The 26416-nt window shown below is 43.7% G+C and overlaps 1 protein-coding gene across 4 annotated transcripts in view; it reads right to left on the bottom strand.

Annotated features, from left to right (window-relative positions):
- Positions 1–1759: 1759 nt before the first annotated feature.
- The window catches only part of SV2B (synaptic vesicle glycoprotein 2B), a 180951-nt gene continuing 156294 nt past the window's right edge, over positions 1760–26416 (bottom strand). For all 4 annotated transcript variants that reach the window (XM_059371624.1, XM_059371625.1, XM_059371623.1 and 1 more), the window contains exons 10-13: positions 14946–15079; positions 11319–11519; positions 7141–7300; positions 1760–4867 (exon numbers count right to left, since the gene is read on the bottom strand). In XM_059371624.1, the coding sequence (XP_059227607.1) occupies positions 4684–4867; positions 7141–7300; positions 11319–11519; positions 14946–15079 (679 nt within the window). In that variant the 3' untranslated portion in view covers positions 1760–4683. The remainder of the gene's footprint in view (positions 4868–7140; positions 7301–11318; positions 11520–14945; positions 15080–26416) is intronic.

Below are 26416 nucleotides of genomic sequence, written 5' to 3'. Positions count from 1 at the left end.
TCTTCAGTTACTGATGCACTGCCACTGGTTGACTGTCTCTGAACTTTAGGAAGATGGCGATCATTTTTCATGAACTGCTAGCTTTTGTGACTTTCTGTTTGGGCTGGATTTAAGTGATCAGGGTACTAGAGCTTCCCCAACAAATCAAATTGGCAGGCTGTCAATGCTGCTCAAAATATGGCCCAAGGACGGACACCATCCACATCACCGGGGAGTTGTTAGAACGCGTGTTCTCTGTTCTCACCCCAGCTGGGGTGGAGCCCAGCAGTGTGAGTCTGAATGCCCCTCCAGGTGATTCTGATATACACTAAAATTCAAGAAGCATCAGCTACCTTATCGTTTCTCTCCTCCTCCCTTAACGCTAGGATCCTCGATTTGGAGGAAGGATGGTAACTTCCCAGGTTAATGACATATTTTCCATTCATTTAAGGTCGATGATATACATATGGCAGGAACTGGAAGGAAGGTCTAAGAGGACAGTTTCAAGAAAAGAGGGCTTAGCTGGGAGGTGCCACCCCTTTGCCCTGTGTCCTTTCTTTTGCTTCCTGCCTGAACTGTGGATATGAGGACCAGCAGGAAAATTGCCATCCCGGTCCCTGAGGCAGCCTCATGGAAAAAGCGCACTAAAAATTGAGGAAGCCTAAAGGCAGGAGTCTGTTCCCAAGAATCCAATCACAAAGCAGCCTTACTAGCTATGGCTTTCTTTCCTCCAGATTTCCTTAATATGGGAGAGAAATAAAACTTTAACTTATTATGAATGTACTGTAAACCTGCTGGTTGAGGTCTTCAGCCATATATTATCCAACCTAATCCCAACCAAACCCTAAAGATTGGGTCAGTGTTGGTTCAGATGCCCCCTAGATGAGCCAACCGTGAAAGTGGACACCCCTTTCCTGGGACTACGGAGAGTCTTGCTTGCTGCTCAACGCCCTGCTTGCGTTCGAGGCCCTCAGCCCTTCTTCCACGTACAACCCTCTGCAAAGTCAGTGAAGTAAAAACTGAGTACTTTCTGGAGAAAACGAGTGCAGGTGTCTTTTCCTTTACCTGGTTTATGAAGATAAGAAATGAGTACACTCTTGGAGGAAAAGAGAAACAGGAAAGAAAACAGTGAGATTCAGAAATCCATAGTTGGCTCACAGGGAAATGAGAACCTTCTTACAAGCAGAAGGTATATTTTTCCGACGATAAGATCATCGCACACTGTTTTTATTGCCAACTTAATAACCATCCTGCCCACTTGCCGTAAGTAGATGGAAGCAGGAGGCAGGACTATGACCGTGGTTTTCACCAGTGGATCCCAGGCTTAGCATGGAGCCTGGCACACGATATGGGCTCAGTAAGGATTTACTGAATACATGAATGAATCAGTGACTAGATGAATTAATAAATACCAATCTTTTCATACGATGATCCTTCCCCTTTTTCCGGGTGAGACAATCAAGTGAGTTGTCTATGAATGGCCTCTGGGAATGGAGGATAAATGTTTGTGTGTTCGTCCCGTCTCTCAGAGACTCAATGGGAGGTCCTGCAGTTAGGAGATCTCGGACTGAGAGTTTACTCCAGAATCATAGAGACAGCATCACTGCAGGCCTTGTAACCCGCTCCCAGTGATACGCGTCTCCTTGGTCGTATCATCATTTGCTCTCTCAAGGTCCCCCTATGCAAAATAAGGTGAAAGAAATGGTTTTCTACATGTCAACCCCAACCGATCCAATCCACTTAGGAATCCAGAAGACACCTTAGCGTCTGGAAATAACCTCTAGCCTCAGTTCTTAAAGGTTTGTTTATAATTATTTTTATTATTACTTTTACTGAGCTAATACAAGGTAGCAGGGGGACCCTGGGAATGTGGTTATTTGTCACATGACCTCAAGTGCATGTGCGATAAACTTCACAAACAGGCACACCGCTTTCACTAATTATGTCCAATAAAACAGAAGGTCAGAAATTAGCATCAAGAGATGATACAACACAGTTGAGGCTGTTAAAAGTAACGGCTCCCCAAATGGGCATCATAAAATACATCATGAACTGTGAATAGCTTTGCCTTACGAAGGAGAACCTCAATCTTCCACGCCACAAGGATGCCATCGGGAGTCTCTCAGGGTGGAACATGAAATGAAAAAGAAGTGCCTGGCCAGGAATGCTGTACGTTATCCCCCAACGACTTGCCACGGAGACTATTTTTAAAGAAACATTGATCTCAGCAGGCATGACAGCATTTAAGAAATGGCCAGGTATACCAGCGTCAGGCAATCCTTCACGGACGGGGAAAGGCCGCAGAGTCTGGCTGCACCCTTTACAAAGGCCGATATGATGGATGAGACCAAAACTGCCCTTGGTTGGTTAGGTGGTCGGTTTAAGGAGCCATAAAGGTCACGCAGAAGTTAGAGCTTGAAAACCAAATGGAATCGACCCCCCAATTACAGCAGCCACCTCAACACTCAAAAATTAATCGGACATGAGATTTACAAGATTCCTCTTCACGACAAATGCAGACTCTAACTGCTTTGTACATTTCCTCCATGGTAGCTGCTCATTAAATGGTATCATCCCATTGAAAAAGAACGTTACAAGGAACGTGGCCATCTCTGTTTACACACTTCCCTTGAACGAACCAAGCCACTGTATTTCATATGGCCAGAATACGGAAAGTCTGTTACAGCTGTGTTACATTAGGCTTCTCATTACTGATGCAGCCTTTATGTTACATAACTCCTATAAAACACTGAGAGAAACGTTAATACACAATAGTATATTTATGCATTTACGGGGATCTGGGTGTCAAATCAGAGCTGACATGTCTTCCTTCCCTGTAAAGAAAAAAAGTGAATAAAGAGGTAGGAGACAAGAGAAGCAAAGTCAACATTTTAACCATTAAAACTGATCTCAGATCCAAGGTGGTAAGGTGTAATATTTACTCTTTCCTCCTGTATACCCGTTACTCCAGAAAACAACCACAAGGGGGCCTGAAGCTGTCCTGGGACCAAAGTGTTTCCCCAAGGACAAGAAAATACTCCATGGGGTCATCATTATCTCGCGTCAGTTTTTGGATATGTTGCATAGGGAATGTGTGGCCCTTGACAGCGCTGAGAACTCTGCAAACCAGCTTGAAGCATGAGTTCTTACAAACTGATGCTCACTTGGCCTCAGCCAGTCCAACCTTCAGGGACAAGAGCTCAGAGCCCACTGTCCTTCCATTCTAGATCGTTCCGGTGGATGAAACCTTCCTTTTCTGTGCTGTCAAGACTTCAGCCTGTTGCTGACCCTTCCCGAAGCACTTTTCCTGGGTTCCCCACCCCACAGCACCCACCCCAACTCATGTTCCAAACATCTCAGAAAAGAATTTACTTGGAGCACTGAAGAGAAACATACTTGACATCCAGTACATGCCCTAATTTCCATGCCAATGACATTTGTTTTCAAAAGTCCTGAACCAAGACACATAGCATAGACTTCTCATGGGAACTGACCAGGATAACAAATACAGATCACATTTCACAGCTAAAAGAAATAGAAAGAATGTACACTTTGGAGAACTGTGGCTACACTTCCCCATCCCTTCCTCAATCACTCATCTTGTCCACTGTGTTTTATTCTTGCCTATAAAGAGAACCCCAGAGACCCGGAATCCTTCTATTGTTTCTGGGGGAGCAGCAATATCTAATGCTGGTATCCACGGTGGTGAGCTTGATTCACAAGTGATCTGTGTAAGAGAGAAAAGTAACTACTCCACCTACACGAAGAAAAGTGCCTGGTTTAAATGAACTGTACAACGTGAGTTTGCAAAGTGCATCCTCCTGACAGCAAGTTAAATGGCTATAAGATATTGTGCTTGCATTTCATTCAATCAGACCCAATTTCCTGGGACCCCAAACAGCAGCTCCTCCCAAAATATGGCTAAAACACTGGCAAATATTTGCAGGTACCATTTCTGCAAATTAAACCCAGATATAGTTATGTACAAAGTTAGTTTACAGAATACCTATCACATTATGTTTCTTTAAATAGATCAAAACAGGAATAAATAGCATCCTTAAATTTACCACCTAATTGTCATGGAAAACTTAGGACACTTGGTTGAGGGCAGAGCAGATTTCTATAGATATTGCTCAAATATTTGGTTTTCTATATTAGAGTATCTTCAATGCCATTGTGCCAATTTTCAAATGGAACATAGGCTCAGTGATACCTTTAAATGCAAAAATATAAGTATCCTGTAGTTCAAGCCCAATATTTATGACTCTAATTTCTTGGCGAGTCAGTTTGTTAGGTCACCAGGCTCTGAGGAACTCCATAAATGGAGGAGGAACTTAAATGTTTCTCACCCTCAAATTCATTTTGAAATGCAAATAAGTCCTTTCACCTCAGTAGGGGGAATACACACTCCTTGCTCAGCGTGTGCACCCACTAGAAGTTGTGATCCTTCTTCCCCTGCTTTGGGCTGGGGAGACCCAAAGCCAAGAACACCGCTCTGGGATTCTGAAGGTGATTCAGGACACCCCCAAATCAGTCACCTGAGTTACAAACATATTGATGGGTCCTAAACTAGGAGTCACAAAATCAACTTCGCCTCCTGTGTCCTCTGGACAGTGTCCTCTGGACAGTGATAGACAGGAAGCATGGGTGCATTCAAGGTTCCTGGATAAGGGTCTTCCAACATCTTCTTTCCCCAGAGATTGTTCACATCAGGACCTGTTCTCGGGTCTCTGGCAGCCGAAGAGCAATCAGGCCACCCCCAACAAGAGACGCAGCAGCCAGAAGAATGGGGACCACTTTGGTTATCCCAACAAAAGAAGAAAAGATGGTGTTTCCCAGGATGGCACCAAATTTGCATAATCCATTAAGGATGCCAAAGGCTGTCGCCCTGTAAAAGAAGGAGAAAGTAAATCATTCTAAAAGATGAACCTGACCTCCTTGGGTGAACAGGACTGGGTCCTTTCCCTTGTTGTGAGGGAATGTATAGTGAAGATGTGGGAGGAGACTTCTGTCCCTAAACATAAAAGTCAAACATTCTCATTTTAATCAAATTTGAAAATACAGAATAACATAAAGATGCAAAGATACAGAATCCCACCACTGAAAGACAATCACCACTATTCACATTCTGGAGTATTTCCTTCACACTTGTTTCTTTTTCTTTTCAAATGTAGACTACATTTCCCAGATTCCCTTGCTTCAGAGTCTGGCTGTGTGACTGTTTTTAGCCAATGGGATGTAAGTGCAAATGGCAGCTCCTAAGAAATTTCCTTGAGAGATGTCATGAGTGATACTTTTTGCTCTCTTCTCGTCCATTTTTCTTCCTTGCATCCTGCTTCCAAAAATGTAGATGGTCTCATCTTAGCCCATGGCAGAGCTCATGAAAGGGCAAACAACAAGATGAAAAGAGTCTGTAGTACCTGCTCTGGACTTCTACAGGAGACAAAAAGGAAATGCCTACCTTCCCAAGGCTGCCGTTATTTGAGATTTCTGTCACCCATGGGAAAGACTAATCCTAACTATTATCCCCCAATTACACTTCTGAGGAGCAACTACTATTTTTTTTAAAGTTCATTTATTTTTTTTTTAGAAATCTCTACCTCCAACATGGGACTCAAACTCACCGCTCCAGTGATCAAGAGTCACATATTCTACTGACTAAGCCAGCCAGGTGTCCCCTCGGTGGTAACTGCTACTAATCATCTGTCCTTTCTTGACTCCATCTGTATACAGAGACTATACTCTCACCACCAGCTCTCTTCAACTGAAGCAAAATATTTCTTTTTGATATCACAGGTTTACTAAGAATGTGTTTACATTTTTGTACATTAATTTTTTTTACATTTTTAATCACTTTATATATAACTAGCCCCCAATCCCAATCTTTTTGTTTTCAGAACTTTCTTGGGTATTTTCACATGTGTATTTCTCTACATGAAATTCCCAAAGTTGCCCCAAGTTTCCAGAGGGAAGGAAAAAAATCTCACTGAATTCTGAATGGATTCATTGAAGTTAGAAAAAAACAAAAGATTTGAAATTTGTGTGAGAATAAATCTTCTTAGAATTTCGTAAAGTATATCTTGACATATATATAAGATTTCTGTTTCATCTTTCAGTAAAGCTTTATGGTTTTCTTCACATAAGTGTTTCATTTTTCTTATTATTCCTTATATTCTTATAATCCTAAATAGTTTAGGATTTCTGCTATTACTAAATGGAATTCAATTTTACTTTTACATTTTTAGATACATTTTTAAATCCCATATGTTAAGTTAGTTTTATTATTGACCACCGTATCAAATTATTTTAGTGTTTCTAACAGTCTCTTTTGTTAATTGTCTCAAGTTTCCTAGATGTAAAAGCATATACAGTGGAAATAATGATAATTTTCCTCCTCTTATTTTTTGTAAAACTTAGAAGCTCTTGGTTCAGGGGAGAGGGGCTCCAAATATGGAATGCTGTGCTTTGCCATAGCTCTCCATATTCTAATACCTCTGTCACCAATTGGGGGAATATCATTAAGATTTTTTTGCATAATTTCATTTACCTGCCTTCCACATCACTCCAAATGCCTTTTGACCATAGGGCCACTTAACCTGCCATCCTTAAAATTTACAGCTCCCTCTCCATAAGGAGGGATAACTGCTGCATAATGGCTTTGACCCTATGCCTTTCAACCAAGCCTCTTCCCATATGGCTTGCACAAAAATAGAAGTAAATGCTGGGCATTCCTACCACATTCTCTGCAAATGCCCTAGACCATCAGGCATCATCCCCACCTTTATCTGCCCTTCTCTCTCCGCCACCCTTTGCTTATCTAGTTCTTCACCTTTTTGCCCTCTCTCCCATTAGAGGCCTGTTATCACCTCTCTTTGGAGTGCATGATACCTATGGTGTCGCCCTCATTCCTCTCTCCCAAACATGGTTTATACTTGTCCTTTGTATCTAGACCCTCTCCCCACCCCATCAGGCTTTAGCCTGCTCACCTCCGTACCTATGCCAACCCCCGTGCAGGAGAAACTCAACCATCAAAGAGGTGTTTGCTTTGTCCGTGAAACACCAGAAGACCAAGGTGGCTGTGGGGGAAGGTGTTGGAATGGGTAGATTTCTGGCCAAAGAAGTCCGAACAAGCCCCAGAGGGAACCCCAGGGAAGAACTGACCTCTGATTGGTGGGATACAGCTCCACCGTGATCACATCCAGAGCATTCCATGCGGCAATGCTGGTCCCACAGAACAGGCACTGCCAGCCAATCATCGCAGACTCGCTGTTGCCAAAAAACAGGAAGAAGCAGCAGACTGCCGAGATCAACATAGAGCCACCTACAGGAGCAGGACGAGGGCAGGAAAAAACAAAACAAAACAAAAAATAAAAAACAAAAAACAAAAAACAAACAAACAAACAAACAAACAAAAAAAACATGAAGCGCATGTCTTAGATAAGACTGTCACCCACTCCCATCTTCACAGATGCACCTGAAGTAACAGGTTCCCTCAAGTCACAGGCCCATTTCTATAAGGAGAAAGCTCAGCTCCCCACATGGCCCTCCAACCATGGGATTAGAGTCTTCTGCATGGATCATGTCACCAGGGTTAGCCTCCTGGGAAGGATTTTGAAATCCTCACTCTGTGGTGCTGCCCAGCCCAGAATTACTGGGGAAGAGGCTGAGGAGGCATTCCTTGAGAATCTGTTATGTCCCAGACATTGTACTGGGTGCCAGAAATATATCAATATCAAAAAATCCTCATGGAGCTTACACGCTATTGAGAACAGAACTGTAAATGAGCTGCAGAAGAAAACCTGAAGGCCCTGCTGTTGATTCCCTATTTATCCCATCCCCACCCCAGACATCTGATCTACCTTCTCAGCCTTGCCCTGTGCCCTGAGAAGCTAACCCCCCAGGGACTGCATACCTGTGGCTCCCTTGTCAGCTGGGAGCAGTTAGGGACTGGAGTATTTCTTCCCAATTCCCAGCCTATTTATAAGCCCTTTTTTGGCAATGGCTACATCCCCTCCCCCTGATGGGGACTATAGTTCCTTCAGGGAGCCTCTGCCTCCATGGTTCCAACTCTCCTTGGGCTGTGAGTGCTATCTTCTCCCTGCAATCCTAGAGACAGTACCTGCTGCCAGTTTCACTAGCATCTGGGTGCCTCTGCACCCCCACCCCCTGACTCTAAAAGCCACATCCCATGCATAAAGTCTCTTCATTAGCACTATCCAAGGTAGATTCTTTCTCCCACCAGCACTCTGACTGATGCAGCTCATGATAAAAGTTCTCACTGGAAGAAGGCCATGTCAAATGCTGCCCAAATCCATTCCATCCAGCCCAGAAGAGGTTGGGGAATGTGGAATGGATGCAGCGTGTGGACCAGGACTATGGCTGGAAATGCAGTGGGAATAGTCAGAAGAAAGAAACAAAGAAATTAGCTTTCCAAACACCCAGTGGGAAACAGACCAACGGTCCTTCCCAGGCATCAGGACCCTGGGGGTCCCGTTGACAGGAAGCCATGTTGGTGGCTTGGCCTCACCCACAAGGACCCCCCTGGTGGGGACGCCTTCGGCTAGAATCTCGGACCTGGAGTTGCCAACACTGATGTCAAACTCTGCTGGGGAGCTGGGACATGGTAACTGTCCCCTGAATTCTGCTGATTCTGGGAGGGGGCAGGGCTGTGAGCAGGTCACCTGGTAACATCTTTCCAAACAGCTAAGGAGGAGACAAATATCTATGGGGCCACAAGGGCCTTGGGACCTATATCACCTAAATGCACACTTCCCTCAAATCGCCCAACCATGGTGTCTAGCTTACAATAAATGTTGACAAAAGTTTACTGAATACAAAACCTTACCATCGAATAAATCAAGTGACAGTCAGACAACTGACCTCTCAACTACATTAGTTAATCCTACTATAGAGCCCTGTGACCCACTGTACTTCCCCTCTGTTAACTCTCATTTCCCTTGTGATGGAGAGGCCCGAGTTCAAATCCCAACGTCTTCCCCTGTGTGACCTTGAGCAAGCCTCCTAAACTCCCTATGCTGCCTCACTTTCCCTCTCTGTAAAATGTTGACAAGAAATAGTACCTACCTCACCGGGTTATAGAGTGTTAAATATATTAATATTTACAAAATGCTTGGCAGGAAGCCTGACCTATAATCCGTGCTTTATAAGTGTTTGTTCAATGAAATTTCTAGTTTATGTCTGTCTCTCCCAATAGGTGAGCATGAGGATGCCGTCTGTCTCCGTTACTGCTGCCTTCTCATTGTGTGCCACACACAGCCTGGCAGAGAACAAGCCCTGCATATATTACCGCTTATCCAGTGAATAAATGAGAACAGCCTCATCAGGAAAACTTCTACTTTGTTGTTAACAAGACATGACTTCTACTCTGGAAATAGCACAGCAGAGTACATTTTATGGCCCGGCAGATCCAAGAGGAATTTGTCTGAGGAAATAGTTCTTTTCATTCGTGGAAAGACTATTTCAAAACAGGTCACCTACATCCCATTGAGATATTTATTGAACATCTAGTATGAGCCGCGTACTAAGAATATCACCGTTGGTCCGCCTTGTGCTAGACCTTCTACTAAAGAAGGAAGAACTGTCTGTGCTTTTAACAGTGCAGCTCAGAACCAAAATACAGACATTAATAAAAGAGTAGGCTACAAAGAATGAGAAATAGTAGTTCCAGATGTCCAGTTTGGGGAACGTGACAGAAATCAGTTCTGATCTGGGATACATTCATGTCAAGACAGGCTGCTGTGGCTGTAAAGGGGGTGTCTGCTCTCCGGCTGTCCTGCCCCCTCCCCCTGCCCAGCCTAAACTCTGCCTCCATGGGGGATTATGAGGCTGTTCCAGGGGGCAGGCTACACCCCTGCACATGGGCATCCACCCCACCCCTCATAGACCCTGCCTCCCCAAGGATGTCCCAGGCTACCCCCCAGGGCTCAACCACCGTATTCGCTGTTCAACCTGGGGCTGGAAAGGTCAGGGGCAGAATGGCAGAAACATCACCCATCTACTCTCACACACCTTATCACATTTGAGCAAAGGTTGGTATTACTTTCATAATTGGAAACAGAAGCTCAGAGAAGGAAAGGAAGGTGTGCAGACTCATAAAGCAAATGTTGGCAGAGATGGCTACCTAAGTCGGAGCTGCTGGTCTTGCACAGGGTATACGTGGGCTGAAAAACTCGGGCATTGAGGACTGAGTCAACGCTGCCCTTCCTTCAGGGGCTTCAGGTCTAACCAGGGCCTCACCTCTGACCCAGGAGAGAGTTCTGTCTGTGACTGTGATGCCAACCTCACAACATACAGCATTTCTTGTGCTCCCCTTTCTAAATATTCATGCTACTTTTACAATAATAATACTCCACGAGCCCTACATTGGCAAGAGCTCCCTTTGCCGAGCTCTGATTAATTTGCTCTACTCTGACAAAACGACTATGTGATTTATTTTATTCCCCTTTGAGCTTCCCTGCTAGGGAGTTGGTATTAATTTTCCTGATCGGCTACATCCCAGAACAGACCCTTCACGGCATGTGTATCAGTGTGTTGTTCTCGTCCCCATGCTGGCCTTACAATTAATATATTCCAATATATATTTTCCCTGGCCCTGGGTGTATATGTTTTGTTATTTTTATTTTCCATGCATAGCATGTGTTTCTGAAGCAAACTTCTGTGAATCCTGATGCAGTGAAGCAAGTCATACCTGAAAACTTCTACCATTTTTGAGAACCTACAGGCACCAAGCACTATAAGATGCTCTGGCTACATTATGCTCAAGCCTCACAAAACCCGACCAGCTAATTACAGGTACAGATATGGAAACTGAAGCCTGGAGAAGTAAAGGAACATGTCCCAAGTCAGATAGCCTCGAGCTGATAAGACTTGGATATGAGTCTGTGCACCTCCAAAGCCAGTGTCATCACCATGAAATCATAATAAGCAATGCAATCTATTAAAAACCCATCAGATGAAACAATGTTCACTGAAGAGCATTTAATGTATTTTTTGACAATAATCTTACAAAGCGGGTAGAATGGGTATATTTAACATCCCTACTGAAGTGCTAATAGTGTGAGTGACTATCCCAGAATCGCTCAGTCGGGAAATGAAGAGGATTCCCTGACCTGGACCATCGGTCTCAGACTACATCCGTGGAATCTGGGGGTTTTGGAGCCTTGCCTGCCTGCTAGGCTCTTCACCAGCAGATCCTATCTTACCTGTTTGGTTTCCAGTACAAGATTTATTTAAGAAAAAGAAAAAATCCTCTCCTTAAAACATGTTGAAAGCCACGATCCTCACCTACTGGAGGAGATGCAGCATCCCTAACTACTCACCGATCATCTTGAGCCTTCCCACTCTATCCATGAGCAGGGCAGAAATGATGTTGCCAGGCAGGACAGACAGACTGCCAAGGAAGCTGACGAGGTAAATCAGGAAGTCGTTATCCTGCTCAAAGTCCATGTGGCAGCCCTCCTTCGGCGCCAGAAAGGTGGTGTTGATAAACCGGCAGTTGATGAACTTATGCTTGTAGAGGTCTGAGGAGAGAAGGATACCGTGGGTTCATGTACAGTGAACAGGGGCTGGGGAGAGATGGGGCAGAGGCAGGGATGGAGTCACGCGTCTTCCAAGGGTAGGCTGTCCCCACGCCTCCGGCAATCAGACAATCTCAAAGTCACGGTGACGTGTGGCCAGGTATGGATGGAGAAAGAAAACCCTAACAAGGTAATGACTGTTTCAACTTCCCATAAGCAAAGGGAAATGAAGTGAATGCTCATGGAAACACATGTCTAAATACATCGTCTTTCAACCAGGAAACCATCCTGTTTCTTTCTTTCTTTTTTAATTCCTTTTTTTTTTTTTAAAGATTTTATTTATTCACTTGACAGAGAGAGAGAGCAAGAGAAAGAGAGCATAAGCAGAGGGAGCAGCAGGCAGTGGGAGAAGGAGAAACAGGTTCTCCGCTGAGCAAGGAGCCCAATGTGGGTCTCAATCCCAGGACCCTGGGATCATGACCTGAGACAAAGGTAGATGCTTAACCAACTGAGCCCTTGAGGTGCCCCAAACCATCCTGTTTCTATCAATGAGATGACACCAGGGTCCACACCAAGGCTGAGCCATTCATGGCTCAAGGCAGAGCCATGGGTAGTTGAGGCTACCCAACTTACAGGAAGCAGAAGACACAGGAATTGGGTCTGGATTGAAGTGAAACCATTCCAGAACCCATGCAGAAACCCGAACATTCTTCAAAATGAAAAACGTTTGTGGGGCACCTGGGGGCTCAGTTGGTTGAGCGTCCGACTCTTGATTTCAGCTCAGGTCATGATCTTGGGGTCCTGAGATTGAGCTCCATGTCAGTCTCCATGCCCAGGGACTGTCTGCTTGGGATTCTCTCTCACTCTCTCCACACGCTTGTGCTCCCTCTCTCTCCCTCTCGCTCTAAAATAAACAAATAAAATATTTTTAAAAATTAAAATTGAGTTAATTAAATTAAAAATAAAATTAAAACCCATTTGTTCAGTAGTTTCCACGGTGGGGAGCAGGAGAGATGAATATGGAGAGCATAGAGGATTTTTAGGGCAGTGAAAATACTCTACATGGTATGATAATGGTGGATATATATACATTTGTCCAAGCCCAGAAAGTGTCCAACACCAACAGCAAATCTTCCTGTAAACTCTGAACTTGGGATGATTATGAGGTATCAGTGTAGGTTCATCATTGGTAACAAATACACCACTCTTGTGAGGGCATGTTGATGATGGGGGAGACAGGGCTGGAGGACAGGAGTTCTATGGAAATCTGTACCTTCTTTCTAATTTTATTTTAAACCTTAAACATCTCCAAAAAAATCAAGTCTTAAAAAAATATAAACCATTTGCTTTGGAACTAGTTCCCAAGTCTTCTGACCCCTTCTAACACCCACCGTCCAAGCAGAAAGAGTGCCTAAGGAAGCTCTCGGAAAATCTGGGTTTCGGGACCTGGCTCTGCAGTTAACCCTCCTTAACCTTCTGTAACCTCATCCTATAAAATTAGAAAAGTACACCTGATTCTCTCCATCACTTCCCAGCACTGACATTTCATGAGTACAGGTGTTTGCAAAAGTCCCCATGTGAGCATATGCAAAGAGGCATCGTTAAAACTTGAAAGAAGAAACTAAAAGATGCATCCAGTTTTAATGACAAACAGGCAATGTATATGCCTTTTTAGGTTCGGGCTAAAAAAAAAAAAAAAATTACAAAGGTACTTCTCATAATGGATCACTTAGAAATGGAGGGCTATTTAGAGGCCAGAGAGTAAACATTTTGAGGTTGACCTCACGGAAGGAAAAGATATTCTTGCATCAGCCATGGTGCTGAGGGTCAGGAGAAAGCAGTAATATTGGCACAATGCATGGAGTTCAGTGGACAGACCACAGACTTCAGAACCAAACAGCTCAGGAATGAATTCACGCTCCCTCAGCTTGCTAGCTGTGTCCTTGGGCAAGGGCTTAAGCCTGGGTTTCTTGAGCTATAAAATGGGAGTAATTGTACATTTCTCACTGGAGACAATGTAGATGAAGCCCCTGGTAGAGCTCAGGTAGTTTCCTTATGTCTCAACTCCCCTTGGTATGTTATTAACCTATGATGAGAGTAGTAAAAGTAATGGGGAATGATAGAGTGGTGGGATTTTGTGAAAGTTTTTAATCATGGAAGACTGAAATGGTGTGATTTGAAAATATGCCTCTCATCTCTATTTTTATTTTTATTTTTTTAAAGATTATTTATTTATTTGACACACACAGAAAGAGAGAGAGAGAGAGAGATCACAAGCAGGCAGAGAGGCAGGCAGAGAGAGAGGAGGAAGCAGGCTCCCTGCCGAGCAGAGAGCCCGATGTGGGGCTCGATCCCAGGACCCTGAGACGATGACCTGAGCTGAAGGCAGAGGCTTAAACCACTGAGCCACCCAGGTGCCCCTCATCTCACTTTATGCACAAGGCTTGAAAAGATACAATTTTCCCTCTCCCTTTATTATTGTGAGAACATGAACCTTGAATTTTGCAAGATTCAAATTACGTGAGGTCTTTGAGAAAGCGCTCCATGCGTAAAATGTCGCCTTCCTAAAATGTTGGCTTCCGAAATGCTTCCCACAAAAGACCTGCAGCATAGGGCATTGGAGATGCTTGCGATCAGAGCACTCACCCAGAACTTTTGTTTCTACTTCATATATGATAACACATGCAAATTACATTGGTAAAGATGGTGCAATTAATCCGTGCCATGCCTCGGGATAGAACCCATTTCTCCAACCTGATGCTCAGTAACCATGTCCGTGTGTACCTTCCTACTCCTAAAGCTTATGACTGAGCACTTTGCTTCTTTTTTTTTTAATTTAAAAAAAATTTTTATAAACATATAATGTATCATTAGCCCCAGGGGTACAGGTCTGTGAATCGCCAGGTTTACACACTTCACCGCACTCACCATAGCACAAACCCTCCCCAATGTCCATAATCCCACCCCCCCTTCCCAAGCCCCCTCCCCCCAGAAAACTTCAGTTTGTTTTGTGAGATTAAGAGTCTCTTATGGTTTGTCTCCCTCCCAATCCCATCTTGTTTCATTGATTCTTCTCGTACCCACTTAACCCCCCACGTTGCATCTCCACTTCCTCTTATCAGGGAGATCATATGATAGTTGTCTTTCTCTGACTGACTTATTTTGCTCAGCATAATACCCTCTAGTTCCATCCACGTCATTGCAAATGGCAAGATTTCATTTCTTTTGATGGCTGCATAGTATTCCATTGTGTATATATACCACATCTTCTTTATCCATTCATCTGTTGATGGACATCTAGGTTCTCTCCATAGTTTGGCTATTGTGGACATTGCTGCTATAAACATTCAGGTGCACGTGAGCACTTTGCTTTTTATATAAGGCCTGTCCACCCTTGATACCGTGCACCCATATCGCCCATGTTCTCACCTGTGTTGTAGAAGACGGTTGATTCAATGGTGCAGTTTTTGAAATAGGTATCGGTAGATGTAACATCCTCAAAATAGCACTCGTCAAAGAACGTGTCCTCGAAGAGTACATGTTTAAAGTACATCTTTGTGAACCTGTGGGAAAGACATTAGTCCCTGAGTGATTGGTCCTGAGAGAAGCCTTGAGACCAAAATGGAAAGCACAGAAAGGCAGGAAAAGGAGAACTTCAAATGAAAGGGTGCTGAAACATTACTTCCCAAGGTTAGTTCCCTATTCCTTAGCTGGTGTTTATAGAGGAGGAAGGAGATCGGGAGTGTGGAAACTTATCTGATCTGGGTAGACACAGGGGGTACGAAGCAGCAGCCGGTGATTCCCAAATGTAGTCATGGACCTTCTGCCTCAGACTCATCGAGATATGGACAAGCTACAGTGAAATGAGAATACGAATCACGTGGCATTTTATGAGGAGCTTTAAAAATGTACAGGTCTGGGGCTCCTGGATGGCTCAGTCGGTTAAGCATCTGCCTTTGGCTCAGGTCATGATCTTGGGGTCCTGGGATGGAGACCCACCTAAGGCTCCCTACTCAGCAGGGAGTCTGCTTCTCCCTCTTCCTTTGTCCCCACTCTGGCTTGTACATGCACTTTCTCTAATAAGTAAATAAAATCTTGTTTAAAAAAAGCAGGCCCCTCAGCTCCTCCTAGTAGGCTTGGAAGCAATAGATTTGTGAGGGACTGAGAATCTTCATTTTAAAAACTTTCCCGGGGCACCTGGGTGGCTCAGTGGGTTAAGCCTCTGCCTTCAGCTCAGATCATGGTCTCAGTGTCCTGGGATCAAGCCCTGCATCAGGCTCACTGCTCAGTGGGGAGCCTGCTCCCCCCCCCCCCGCCCCGCCTGCCGCTCTGCCTACTTGTGATTTTTGTCAAATAAATAAATAAAATCTTTAAAAAAAAAAAAAAAAACTTCTCCAACAAAGATTTGGAACAATAAGCACTTTCATTCACACGGAGGGTAGAATACTATTGGTGAAGCCTCTTTGGAGAACACTTTTGCAAAATTTTGAGTGCGTAATGGCATTGATCTAGAAATACCACCTCTAAGAACTGAGTGTATCTATACTTGCTCATGCATTCAAAGAAATACACTCACAGATGCTCGATGCAACATTTCTTATAATAGAATTGATCACTAGGCAGATGATGGGTGGGTAGATAGACAGACAGGGAGATGCCCACACGGTGAACTGCCATGTGGCTGTTACAGTTTTTAGGTAAATGCCTTAATATGGAACAATCTTCAAGGTATATTGTTAACTGAAAAAAATAAAATGCAAGCTGTGCCCATTCATGTAAAAAAGTATATGTACCATATGCCTCCAAATGAATAGAATATACCCAAGAGTTACACAGGAAACTGGTAGAAGTGTGGCCCTGGGAAAGTTCAATTTCCTTTTATACCAAGCATACATAGTACTTTTCACTGAAAAACAAAAGGAGGATGGAAGCACCTAGTGACTATGAGGTGCAGGCACATTTGGGAGCCACTGGTCTGCTCCAACTCCGACATGAACGTAATAGGAAAAAACAATATTACATTCAAAACCATATACTGACCTACATTAACATCATCCTCGGCGGGACCTTTCCCAAGCTTGGCCAAACTTTTAAGCTAGAAGCCTTGGATCTGTTTCCATTTGTGAAGAATTACAACTCATTCATTTGTCTATTCATTTATGTATATACTCAGTCTTCAGCAAAACTTAGGTATACGGTATTAGGGGCTATGCATACAAAGAGGAAAGACATGGTCCCTGCCCTTAAATCTAATTGCGGGGGGAGGGGGCGGTGGGCAACAAGCCAATAGACAATAATTCAGTGGGAGTCACCTTGATAGAGGCCATACAGGTTGCTAAGGGTCATTGTCCTCTTCAGAGCCACCACATGATTCAGTCCATGACCACAGATGGTGACCAGATCTCCTTTCCCTTCATGCTATACTGTATTCTGCTAATGACCCTACTCTAGAGTCACCTGTCATGAGCTTCTGCAAAAAGACACCCCCACCCAGTAAGAACATCTGATCAAGTGCTTCTCAAAGAGAAGTCCCAAGAGCACTTGCATCAGAATAAAACCAAAGGTTGTTATGAAAGATGCAGTTTCCTATATTCCTAGACCCCTTGAACCAGAACCACCAGAGGCAGATGCCAGATTATTTCAAAAATGTGAGGGCCATTGGTCTAGAGAAGCCAAATTATTTTACAGAATTTTTCGTAGGGTCAGATTTGCTACAGACTTATAAACGGGGCCTCCAAAGGCACTCTTCAGATTTCCATGGATATTGCTAAGACTTGTGCTACAGGAAGATGCCTTTGATTTCAAAATTAATGTAATTTGTATGCTGGATATGTTTACTCAGGAAAGCTATTCCTGGAGGCTGTCTCGGGTTTTGCCTTTTTAAATATATCCTTCTCTTTAATATAGCAAAAGGTTGCTGATGTGGCCCTCAGATATATTTTAATGTTCTGCCACGGGTAGGTGAGGGAGCAGAGCCATAAATCATAAAGGACCTGACGTAAGCAGACCTTAAAATGTATCTCCAAGTGAGTTATAAAAAGCCAAAGTTATAAAGAAAGAGATAAAAGGAGAAAGGACCAAGGCATATTTTATGAATCTTTATATAAACCATCTCCTATCTCTAATTTATATACTGAACTGGTCTGAGCTTCTTCATTCAGGAGAGTTCAAAGTCTGCAAGAAAAGTTAGAGTAAGTGTCTTACAGAACTTGGCCTGTAAGAAAACAGGAGCCATTGGCAATGCAGAATCTATGGCAGGATTATTACACACACACTTTATGTCAGTTACCCTTAGTCCCAATGGTTAGTCCACCGAATGGTAAACTAAAACAAATTTTATCTGTTTGGTCACTGTGTTTTACTTGATGGCAACCTCAAGAAGCTCGGTCTAATGAAAGATAAATAAGAAAACTGATCATTAAAATTTAGTGTGATAATCATCAAGATGGAGGTATGTTCTAAGATCACTTGAAAGGGGGCACTTGTGATCCAGTTGGGACAAGCATGAAGTGATCTATCCTGAAGGACCAGTAGAAGCTTTCCAAGCAAAGACATAGAGGAAGTGCAGTCCAGGCAGAGGGAACAGCACGTGTAAAGGCATGGAGGTGTATTACCTACACCCTTTAATTGCCTTTTTTGAAAACTAGAGAGCTTTCTTTCAGATAAATTAAATCACCTGTTGGGCAGAAAATAAACAAAGGGTAAAGTTCTCCAAAGCTTCCATACATATATCCTACTATCATAAGCCTTCCAGCTACAGTAAAATGAAACAGAATGGTTTGGAGGAGAGCTGGAATTCTAATCGCTTCTCAGACTTTGGCTAAGATCAAGTGAAGAACTGGAATTCTCGTCTCTCACACATTATCTCGTGTCTGGTCCTAGCCCGAGGTAAAGCAGAGCATAAAGAAGAGGATCGTTTGCTTCAGAAAATATATGCTTGAACCTAATTTCCTTAAAGAGAGGAGAAAAGTGAATGTTCCATGCAACTTGTAAAATTCTCCAGTTTCGTCATTAGGACTCTCCCCCACCTCTGGTACCGCTCTTCGTAAACCGATGAGTGGAGTCCGACTTTCAGAGATCTCAGGTAGCTCTTTCCTCCTCTCTAGGTTGGCATTTAAAAATCTTGAAAGTAGGGGTATTGAGGAGGTGGTTTTTCTAGCTCTATATGGTTCTATAAGTGAGGCGTGCCTTAACTGTGTTGCCTGAAAAGAAATAAAATAGTGGATCTAGGATATGGCCATCTTTCCTCTCCAAATGATGAAAAAAAAATTAATTTATTTGACAGACAAAGATCACAAGGAGGCTGAGAGGCAGGCGGGGGGCGGTGGAGGAGAAGCAGGCTCCCTGCTGAGCAGAGAGCCTGACGCGGGGCTCGATCCCAGGACCCTGGGATCATGACCTGAGCGGAAGGCAGGGGCTTTAACCCACTGAGCCACCCAGGCACCCCTCCAAATGATGAAAAATTTTATTTCAAGAAGAATAAGAAGTATTCATGGACATATTGGTACCAATGTCAATCTAACAGACTCTCTAAGAACATACACGCTCATGCCTCAGTGAATCTGCCAGTAAGCCCGACCTTGTTCCTTCCTTTTCTTTTACACTCCAAGCTACCCAAGTGCTGAAATCACAAGAGCGCATCCAGTCTGTCTTACAAAGATCCCAGCCCATGTACAGCCTTTGGGAATAAAATCTTAAGCAGAATTATAAAAATAGAATCGAGGATAAGAGAGATATAATAAAGAGAAAAGCAATTATTAATTTACAAGAGGAAAAAATAGAACAACTTCATATACAAATATGGTTGTCAGCATCCTAGAGGAGCCATTAATTTAAAGATGCTAAAATCCTTCCTTCAACTGGTAAGTGGATAAAATGCATTACTACATTTATACCCTGGAAGAGTATTCTGCCATAAAGCAAACTGTTAAATGTGCAAAAACATGGATAGATCTAAGTACATAATGCTAAGTGGAAAAACTGGGATTAAAAAGCGTCATAGTACAGGGTACTATTTATGCCACAGGGAGAAGAGTATTGGTTGCCAGGGACAGGGGGTGGAGTAAGGACTGACCACAAAGTGACGTGAGGAAATCTGGGGAGTAATGGTATCCGGATTTTGGTGGCTACCTGACTGTATGCCCTTGGCAACCTCAAAGAACTATACTATTAAAAGAGTGAATTTTATTATATAAAAGTCATAAATTATACTCCAATCAAAAGGAAGTCCCAACAAATTTCTAAGTAATAATAGCTATGCCCCCCCCAAAAAGTTCAAACACTGACTAGATTGGCTCAACACTCGCACACCCTGTAAGCGCTTCCCAAAAGAGATGTACCCATTCTTAAAAAGGTCTTCACTATCCTACATATCTCACTTTCAACCAAAAATTATAAGACACACAAAGAAGCAAGAGTGAAACAATATTATTTCAAAGTAATATTTTAAAAAACAGAAGTAGAAGGGCACCTGGGTGTCTCAGTCATTAAGCATTTGCCTTCAGCTCAGCTCATGATCCCAGGGTCCCGGGATCGAGCCTCACATCGGCTCCCAGGTCGCCGGGCAGTCTGCTTCTCCCTGTACCACTCCCCCTGCTTGAGTTCCCTCTCTCTCTGTGTCTCGCTCAAATAAATAAATAAAACCTTAAAAAAAAAAAAAAAAGAAATCCAGGTGGAGTATGGACTTTCCTGATATGTCCTGATATTGGTTTAGTATGTAATCAATGTGCCTTCATCATATAAGATGTTATAATAGAAGAAACAAGGTGCAGGCTATACCAGAAGCTCTCTGCACAATCTTTGCAATTTTTCTGTGAAACTAAAACTGTTCCAAAATTAAAAGTTTATTTTAATTAAAAAAAAGAAAACACGGGAAATTTTCAAGCATTATCATGGACACTTATCTTTTACAAAGAAGTTTAAAGAACTCATGTACTACAGACTGAATGTTCGTGTCCCCCTCAAAATCCGTTAGGTTGTAACCTAATCCTCAGTGTGATCGTATTAGGAAGTAGGGCCATTGGGAGGAGTTAGGTCATAAAGGTCATGCATGGGATTAATGCCCTTATAAAAGGGGCCCCAGAAAGCTCCTTCCTGCATTTCTCCATGTGAGCACAGAGCAAAAGATGGCCGTCTATGAATCAGGAAGCGTGTCCTCACCAGATCTGGAATCTACCTGTGCCTTGATCTTGGACTTCCAGCCTCTAGAACCAGGAGAAATAAATTTCTCTCAGTCTGGGGTATTTTGTTGTTACAGCCCAAACAGATGAAGATATTATGCAAATTAAGGTGAAAATGATTATCTAATAAATAAGATAAACAAAGCCTGTGAACAGGTCCAGAAGAAGAAACCTGAAGGGCCAAGAAACACAGGAGGAGATGCTCAGTCTCACTGGGACCGGGGAAATACAAGTTAAAGGACAAAGAGATACCATGTCACTCTCCTCCCTCTCACAGACTAAGAATGGGCCCCATTGTGGAGAGCCAGGCCCACTCATCCTGCCCAGTGGGAAGCATAGTTAGTACAAGGCTCGTGGAGACCACTGTGGCACAGAAGCTGAAGACGCTCGTATCCGTCCATCCAGCAATTCCACCTCTAGGTTTCAGACTAGACAAACTGCCCCATAAAAATACTTATTGCAGTATTATGTGTAACAGCCAAAAATTGTCAATGACCTCAATGTCCATCAAAAGAACAGACAAACACATTAGGGAACACTCACGTAATGACGTTTAAATTAATCAAATTAAATTACGTAGCTATGATAACCAATGCAAAGAGTCTTCAAAACCTTAATTTTAGGAGCACCTGGGTGACTCAGTCAGTTAAGTAACTGCCTTCAGCTCAGGTCATGATCCTGGGGTCCTGGAATCGAGCCCCTCGTCAGACTCCCTGATCAGTGGGGAGCAGTGGTGTCTGCCCCCGCCGCCCTCATGCTCTCCCTCGCTCTCACTCTCTCTCAAATAAGTAAATAAATATATATATTTTTAAAAACCCTACTTTTTAAAAAGATTTTATTTATTTATTTGATACAGAGAGAGAGAGAGATCACAAGCAGGCAGAGAGAGGGGGAAGCAGGCTCCCCACTGAGCAGAGAGCCCGATGCGGGGCTCGATCCCAGGATCCTGAGATCATGACCTGAGCCAAAGCCAGAGGCTTAACCCACTGAGCTATCCATGCACCCCCCCAAACCCCTAATTCTATACAAAAAAACAAGTTGCAAAATCTATAGTATAATATACATTTCCATATATAACATAGTATGATATTTACCTAAACTCCAAACCATGTAAAAAGTACTGGACAATGTTTGTCAACATAGACACACGGGAAAAGTATAAAAACATCCAACAGTGTAAAACACCAGGTTTATTAACAATGGTGGTCATTATGCTTTGGGAGGGAGAGGAATCCCATCGAGGCTCACCGAGCGAGTAATGTTTAATCTATTTTAAAATCGGAGGTAAATATAGCGCAGCTTATGATTTTATAAAGCCAGCTGCTCTGAAGCACGCTGTTTCCATTATTCTCTGTTCTCTGCGTATTTGATGTACTTCACAGTGGAATAAAAAAAGAGAGAGAGAGAGAAGAAAGGAGACAAAACAATGTTTATTTGCAGAGGATGAGATCGTACACAGTAACCAAGGGGGAACTGTTGGGACTAACGAAATAGCTTAGATACCGAATAAACATCCCCCAATGAATAGGATTTCTATTTATTTGCAATAACCTGAGTAAATGTTTGATGGGGAGAAAGCAAGCCAATTTTCAGCAGCCAGAGAGGTTATAAAATATCCCGGAAGAGTCTCCACAAAGATCTTTGCAGGGCCTAGATTAAATGAGAGATTTGATCAACTCTGAAGCATAAGGCATGTTATTTACCAAGATGACGGCTTTCCGGTGTGGAACAGGAGACTTATGCAAGTCAGAGCTGCTCCACGAGTCTCTGACCCGTCGAGGCTTGAAATCCAGCCCCTCAAGCTACTTCCCCAGGCCTGGACGCCGGAAGGTGCATTTACACATTTCCCACCCATGGTGGCTTCATGGGACTTCACTGCCCTGAAACAGACCCACGGGAGGTGAAAAAAGTTCTTATTTCTGCCTCGCTGAAAGGAGCTTTGAACAGTGTGGGTGACGCCTCAGTGTGACGCATGAAAGCAACCTTCTCTTTTCTGCTAAATCACCCTCATTTCAGGGTTCAATCCCCTGACCTTCCAAGAGAACTCGTGAGGCAGGTCCTATTTCTTCCCCCTGATTGTCTTGTATCATACTCTTCCCCTGCCCTAACCCTTACAGAAGTTAGCCTTGCCAAGCAGAAATGTCTCCCCAAGCAGAGAGGGTAATGAACTAATGAGTTTACACATGCTCTCAGACAAAACAACAACTATCCTGCGTTCGGTTAACAGTATGAGAAGCCTGGCCTGACATTTTGGCTCAGCATTTAGAATATGAACTTTTTCTCTTGTCTTTCTTGCATTTTCCAAAAACTTACGAGTTCTCAGAGCCACCTGGTCCCATCGGATGCACCAGGAGGGCTGCGGATGTTGCCTGGGGAAGAGGCCCAAATGAATCTGTGTACTTTCATTTCTTCTCGGGGCCAAAGGGACTGTCTTACAGCAGGATGTTCAGGCTTCAACAGGTTCTCCTCTATTCACGAACCCTGTGGGAGAAGTCTGAAACCCTACCTACACCAAAGTCATTGTCCCCTGTGTGCTACAGCCAATAAGGTAAATTCTATTTAAATTTAAATTCTATTTAAATTTTAAATTAGCAAAGTGTGGATAACATCAGAGGAGGAATACAGAGCACATCTGGAGACATGGGCCACCCCAGCTGAAGTGAACTCTCCAAAGAGGGTTAGGATTTTCGAAGACGAGGTGCTTTCTAGTCCATAACCAGCAGGTGGCAGCATGATGCAAGAAAAGAAATTCAGGTTCCTTCATTCCTTAGCTAAGTTTCAAGGTTGCTAATCTTCCAAGGAGAAAAACAACCTTTTATTCAATTTGCTGAGGGTTAAGTGATGGGTCTCACATGATAGTGGTTGCACTTTTAAGACCCATTAGTTAAAAAAAACAGTGAGAGGCACCTGGGTGGCTCAGTCTGTTAAGCATCTGATTCTTTTTTTTTTTTTAAGATTTTATTTATTTATTATTTGACAGAGATCACAAGTAGGCAGAGAGGCAGGCAGAGAGAGAGAGAGGAGGAGGCAGGCTCCCCACTGAGCAGAGAACCTGATGCGGGGCTCGATTCCAGGACCCTGAGATCATGACCTGAGCCGAAGGCAGAGACTTTAACCCACTGAGCCACCCAGGCGTCCCAGCATCTGATTCTTGATTTTGGCTCAGCTCCTGACCTCAGGGTTGTGAGATCAAGCCCCAGGTCCGGCTCCACGCTGGGCATGGAGTCTGCTTAAGATTCTCTCTCTGCCCCCTCCCTGCTCTCTCCCTCTCTCCAAAACAAAACAAAGAAACCATATAAATGACAAGTTAAAATTAACTCACTGCAACTTCTGAAGGAATTTATATTTGAATAATTACACAAAAACAACCACATGCTCTTGAAATACAGAAACATGGCAGCATATCTGTGTGTACAGAATATTCACATCCACTCTCAGATAAGCCTTGGCATGTCTGTGCATTCCCAGACCCTTGGCAATAACTGTATGGTCCCAGGGGTTGGGGGGAGGTCCTGGGTCCCCAGGAGACCACTATTTTCAAGACTACTTGCTTCCTCCTCACTCCTGCCCAAGAAGCTTGATGAAAGCTTCCAGAGGCTGAGAAAGGTTAAAAGAACAGAGTGGATCAGAAGTTCCCATGTTTTATATAGCTAAATCTAAGAACTACAAAACCAGCCTGCTGCAAACCATAAGGGTCCTGGCATTGTAATGAACTTTTTAAATTCTTTTTTAAGAGATTTTATTTATTTATTAGAGAGAGAGAGCATGAGCAGGGGTGAAGGATGGAGAGAGAGGAAGAAGCAGACTTCCGGCCGAGCAGGGAGCCTGAGGAGCCATGATCCCAGGATGCTGGGATCATGACCTGAGCTGAAGGCAGATGCTTAACCAACTGAGCCACCCCGGCGCCCCATGATGAACTTCTGAATGCAGAAGACACCATGTACCACAGGGCCTCTGAGGGAAGGGACAGTTTTCAGTGAGACAATATCTAGTTGTTAAAAGTATGGGATTGGGGTCTGAATGCCTGTGTTTTGGAGAGACTTTTTTTTTCTTCTTTTTTAAATATTATTTATTTATTTGACAGACATCTCTGTCAAGTAGGCAGAGAGGCAGGCAGAGGGGGGCACGGGGGAGGCAGACTCCCTGCTAAGCAGAGAGCCTGATGTGGGGCTCCATCCCAGGACCCTTGGATCATGACCTGAGCTGAAGGCAGAGACTTTAACCCACTGAGCCACCCAGGCACCCCAGGAGAGACATTTCTATTTACATTAGCTGTGTGACTTGGGCAAATTACTCAGCCTCTCTGAACTTCTATCTCTCTCCCTATATAACAGGAAAACATATGTCTTACCTCCTGGAGGCCTCCTTCATTTTTGTGAGGATTAAATGACATAGTCTATGAGGGTGCTTAAAGCAGCCACTCACACCTAAAAATGCTTTATAATGTTGGCTGCTATGGTTATGATTATGAGCCTCATGATCAATGTCATTCTATGATCCTTATTACTAATACCGCAAAAGAGTATCAACAAACACTGGAAACTTCATAAATGAGGTCTCTTTTACTGAATTCATCTCTGCAGAGAATGGTGTCATTTCATGGGTGATATCTGGCCATCCATAATGTCCCTTCATTTTCAACATTTCCAGAGTGTTCTTTGGGCAACATTTCTTCATTGGCAATGTCGACACAAGCTCTCCCCACTTAAACAGAAGATCCTTTGAGAGTGAGAAATCCCAGGGTAACTGCCACCCACCCCTGCTAGCTCGAGCTGCCATCCGTGGAGTGGCCACTCTCAGTAGAGTTTGGTGACCAAAGTCTCTGCGCAGAGGCTATGTATGTGTATGTGCGGGCGTGTGATTGTGTAGATGTTTGTGACTGGGTTTTGCATTAAAAAAAATATATCATCTGAAAGCCCCAATTCCTTGTCCACTCATGCTTGTCCTAACCTTCCTCTCCAAAGATCTCATATTTGTAGAAATGATATTCCCTTTTCCTCTCACACTTTCTCATCCTAAATAACAATGAGCGTTTGCTCGGGTGTGGTCTGTGCGAGCGATATGGACTAGCCTGCAAGAGACATCTGCTACCATCTCGGACTTCACCCAGACATAGGCTCCTTTCCTAATGTGGCTGACAGTCACGGGCCGGGCCACTTCGCTACGAACATGAAGGTAAGCACAGGGGTTATGGGGGACCATGCACTCCAGGGGAGAATTCACGGTGTTGATTCTTATAAAGAGGTGGTACATCTGGGGTAGTTTGTATCACTGACGCTGAACTGTCTGGACCGTGGTATTTCTGATGTCCCCATGCAGCTGACTTGATGAACATGCTAAGTAAGTACAATCAAGAAGGGAAACGGGAATAGATGTTCAGCTTAGTGAATAATGTGGCCTGGGGTCAACTTTAATTGACTGTGTTCTGACCCACAGGCGGGGGCAGGGCGGTCCTGTAGAGCACAGCCTCAAAGAGGCATTCTTAAAGCCCAGTGCGGGGACTGACTGTCCATCTCATCGGCCCTAGGAATAGGAAGAGAAGCAAAAGGGATTGAGGAGGCAGCCCCACAAAGATGTGGGCAGGACTCTTCCAATACACCACTCATTTTTCCCCTACGGAACAGCACTCTTGATGGCAATGGGCCATGCTGACCAACCCTTGGAGATAATATTAGGTCAAAGAGTAACATAAAGTATTGTCATATTATCCTCTGGATTTGC

Source organism: Mustela nigripes, chromosome 13 (genome assembly GCF_022355385.1).
Source record: "Mustela nigripes isolate SB6536 chromosome 13, MUSNIG.SB6536, whole genome shotgun sequence".
Classification (NCBI taxonomy): Eukaryota; Metazoa; Chordata; class Mammalia; order Carnivora; family Mustelidae; genus Mustela; species Mustela nigripes.
Note: the sequence above shows the minus strand (reverse complement) of the source record. Positions and strands in the feature narration are given on the sequence as shown.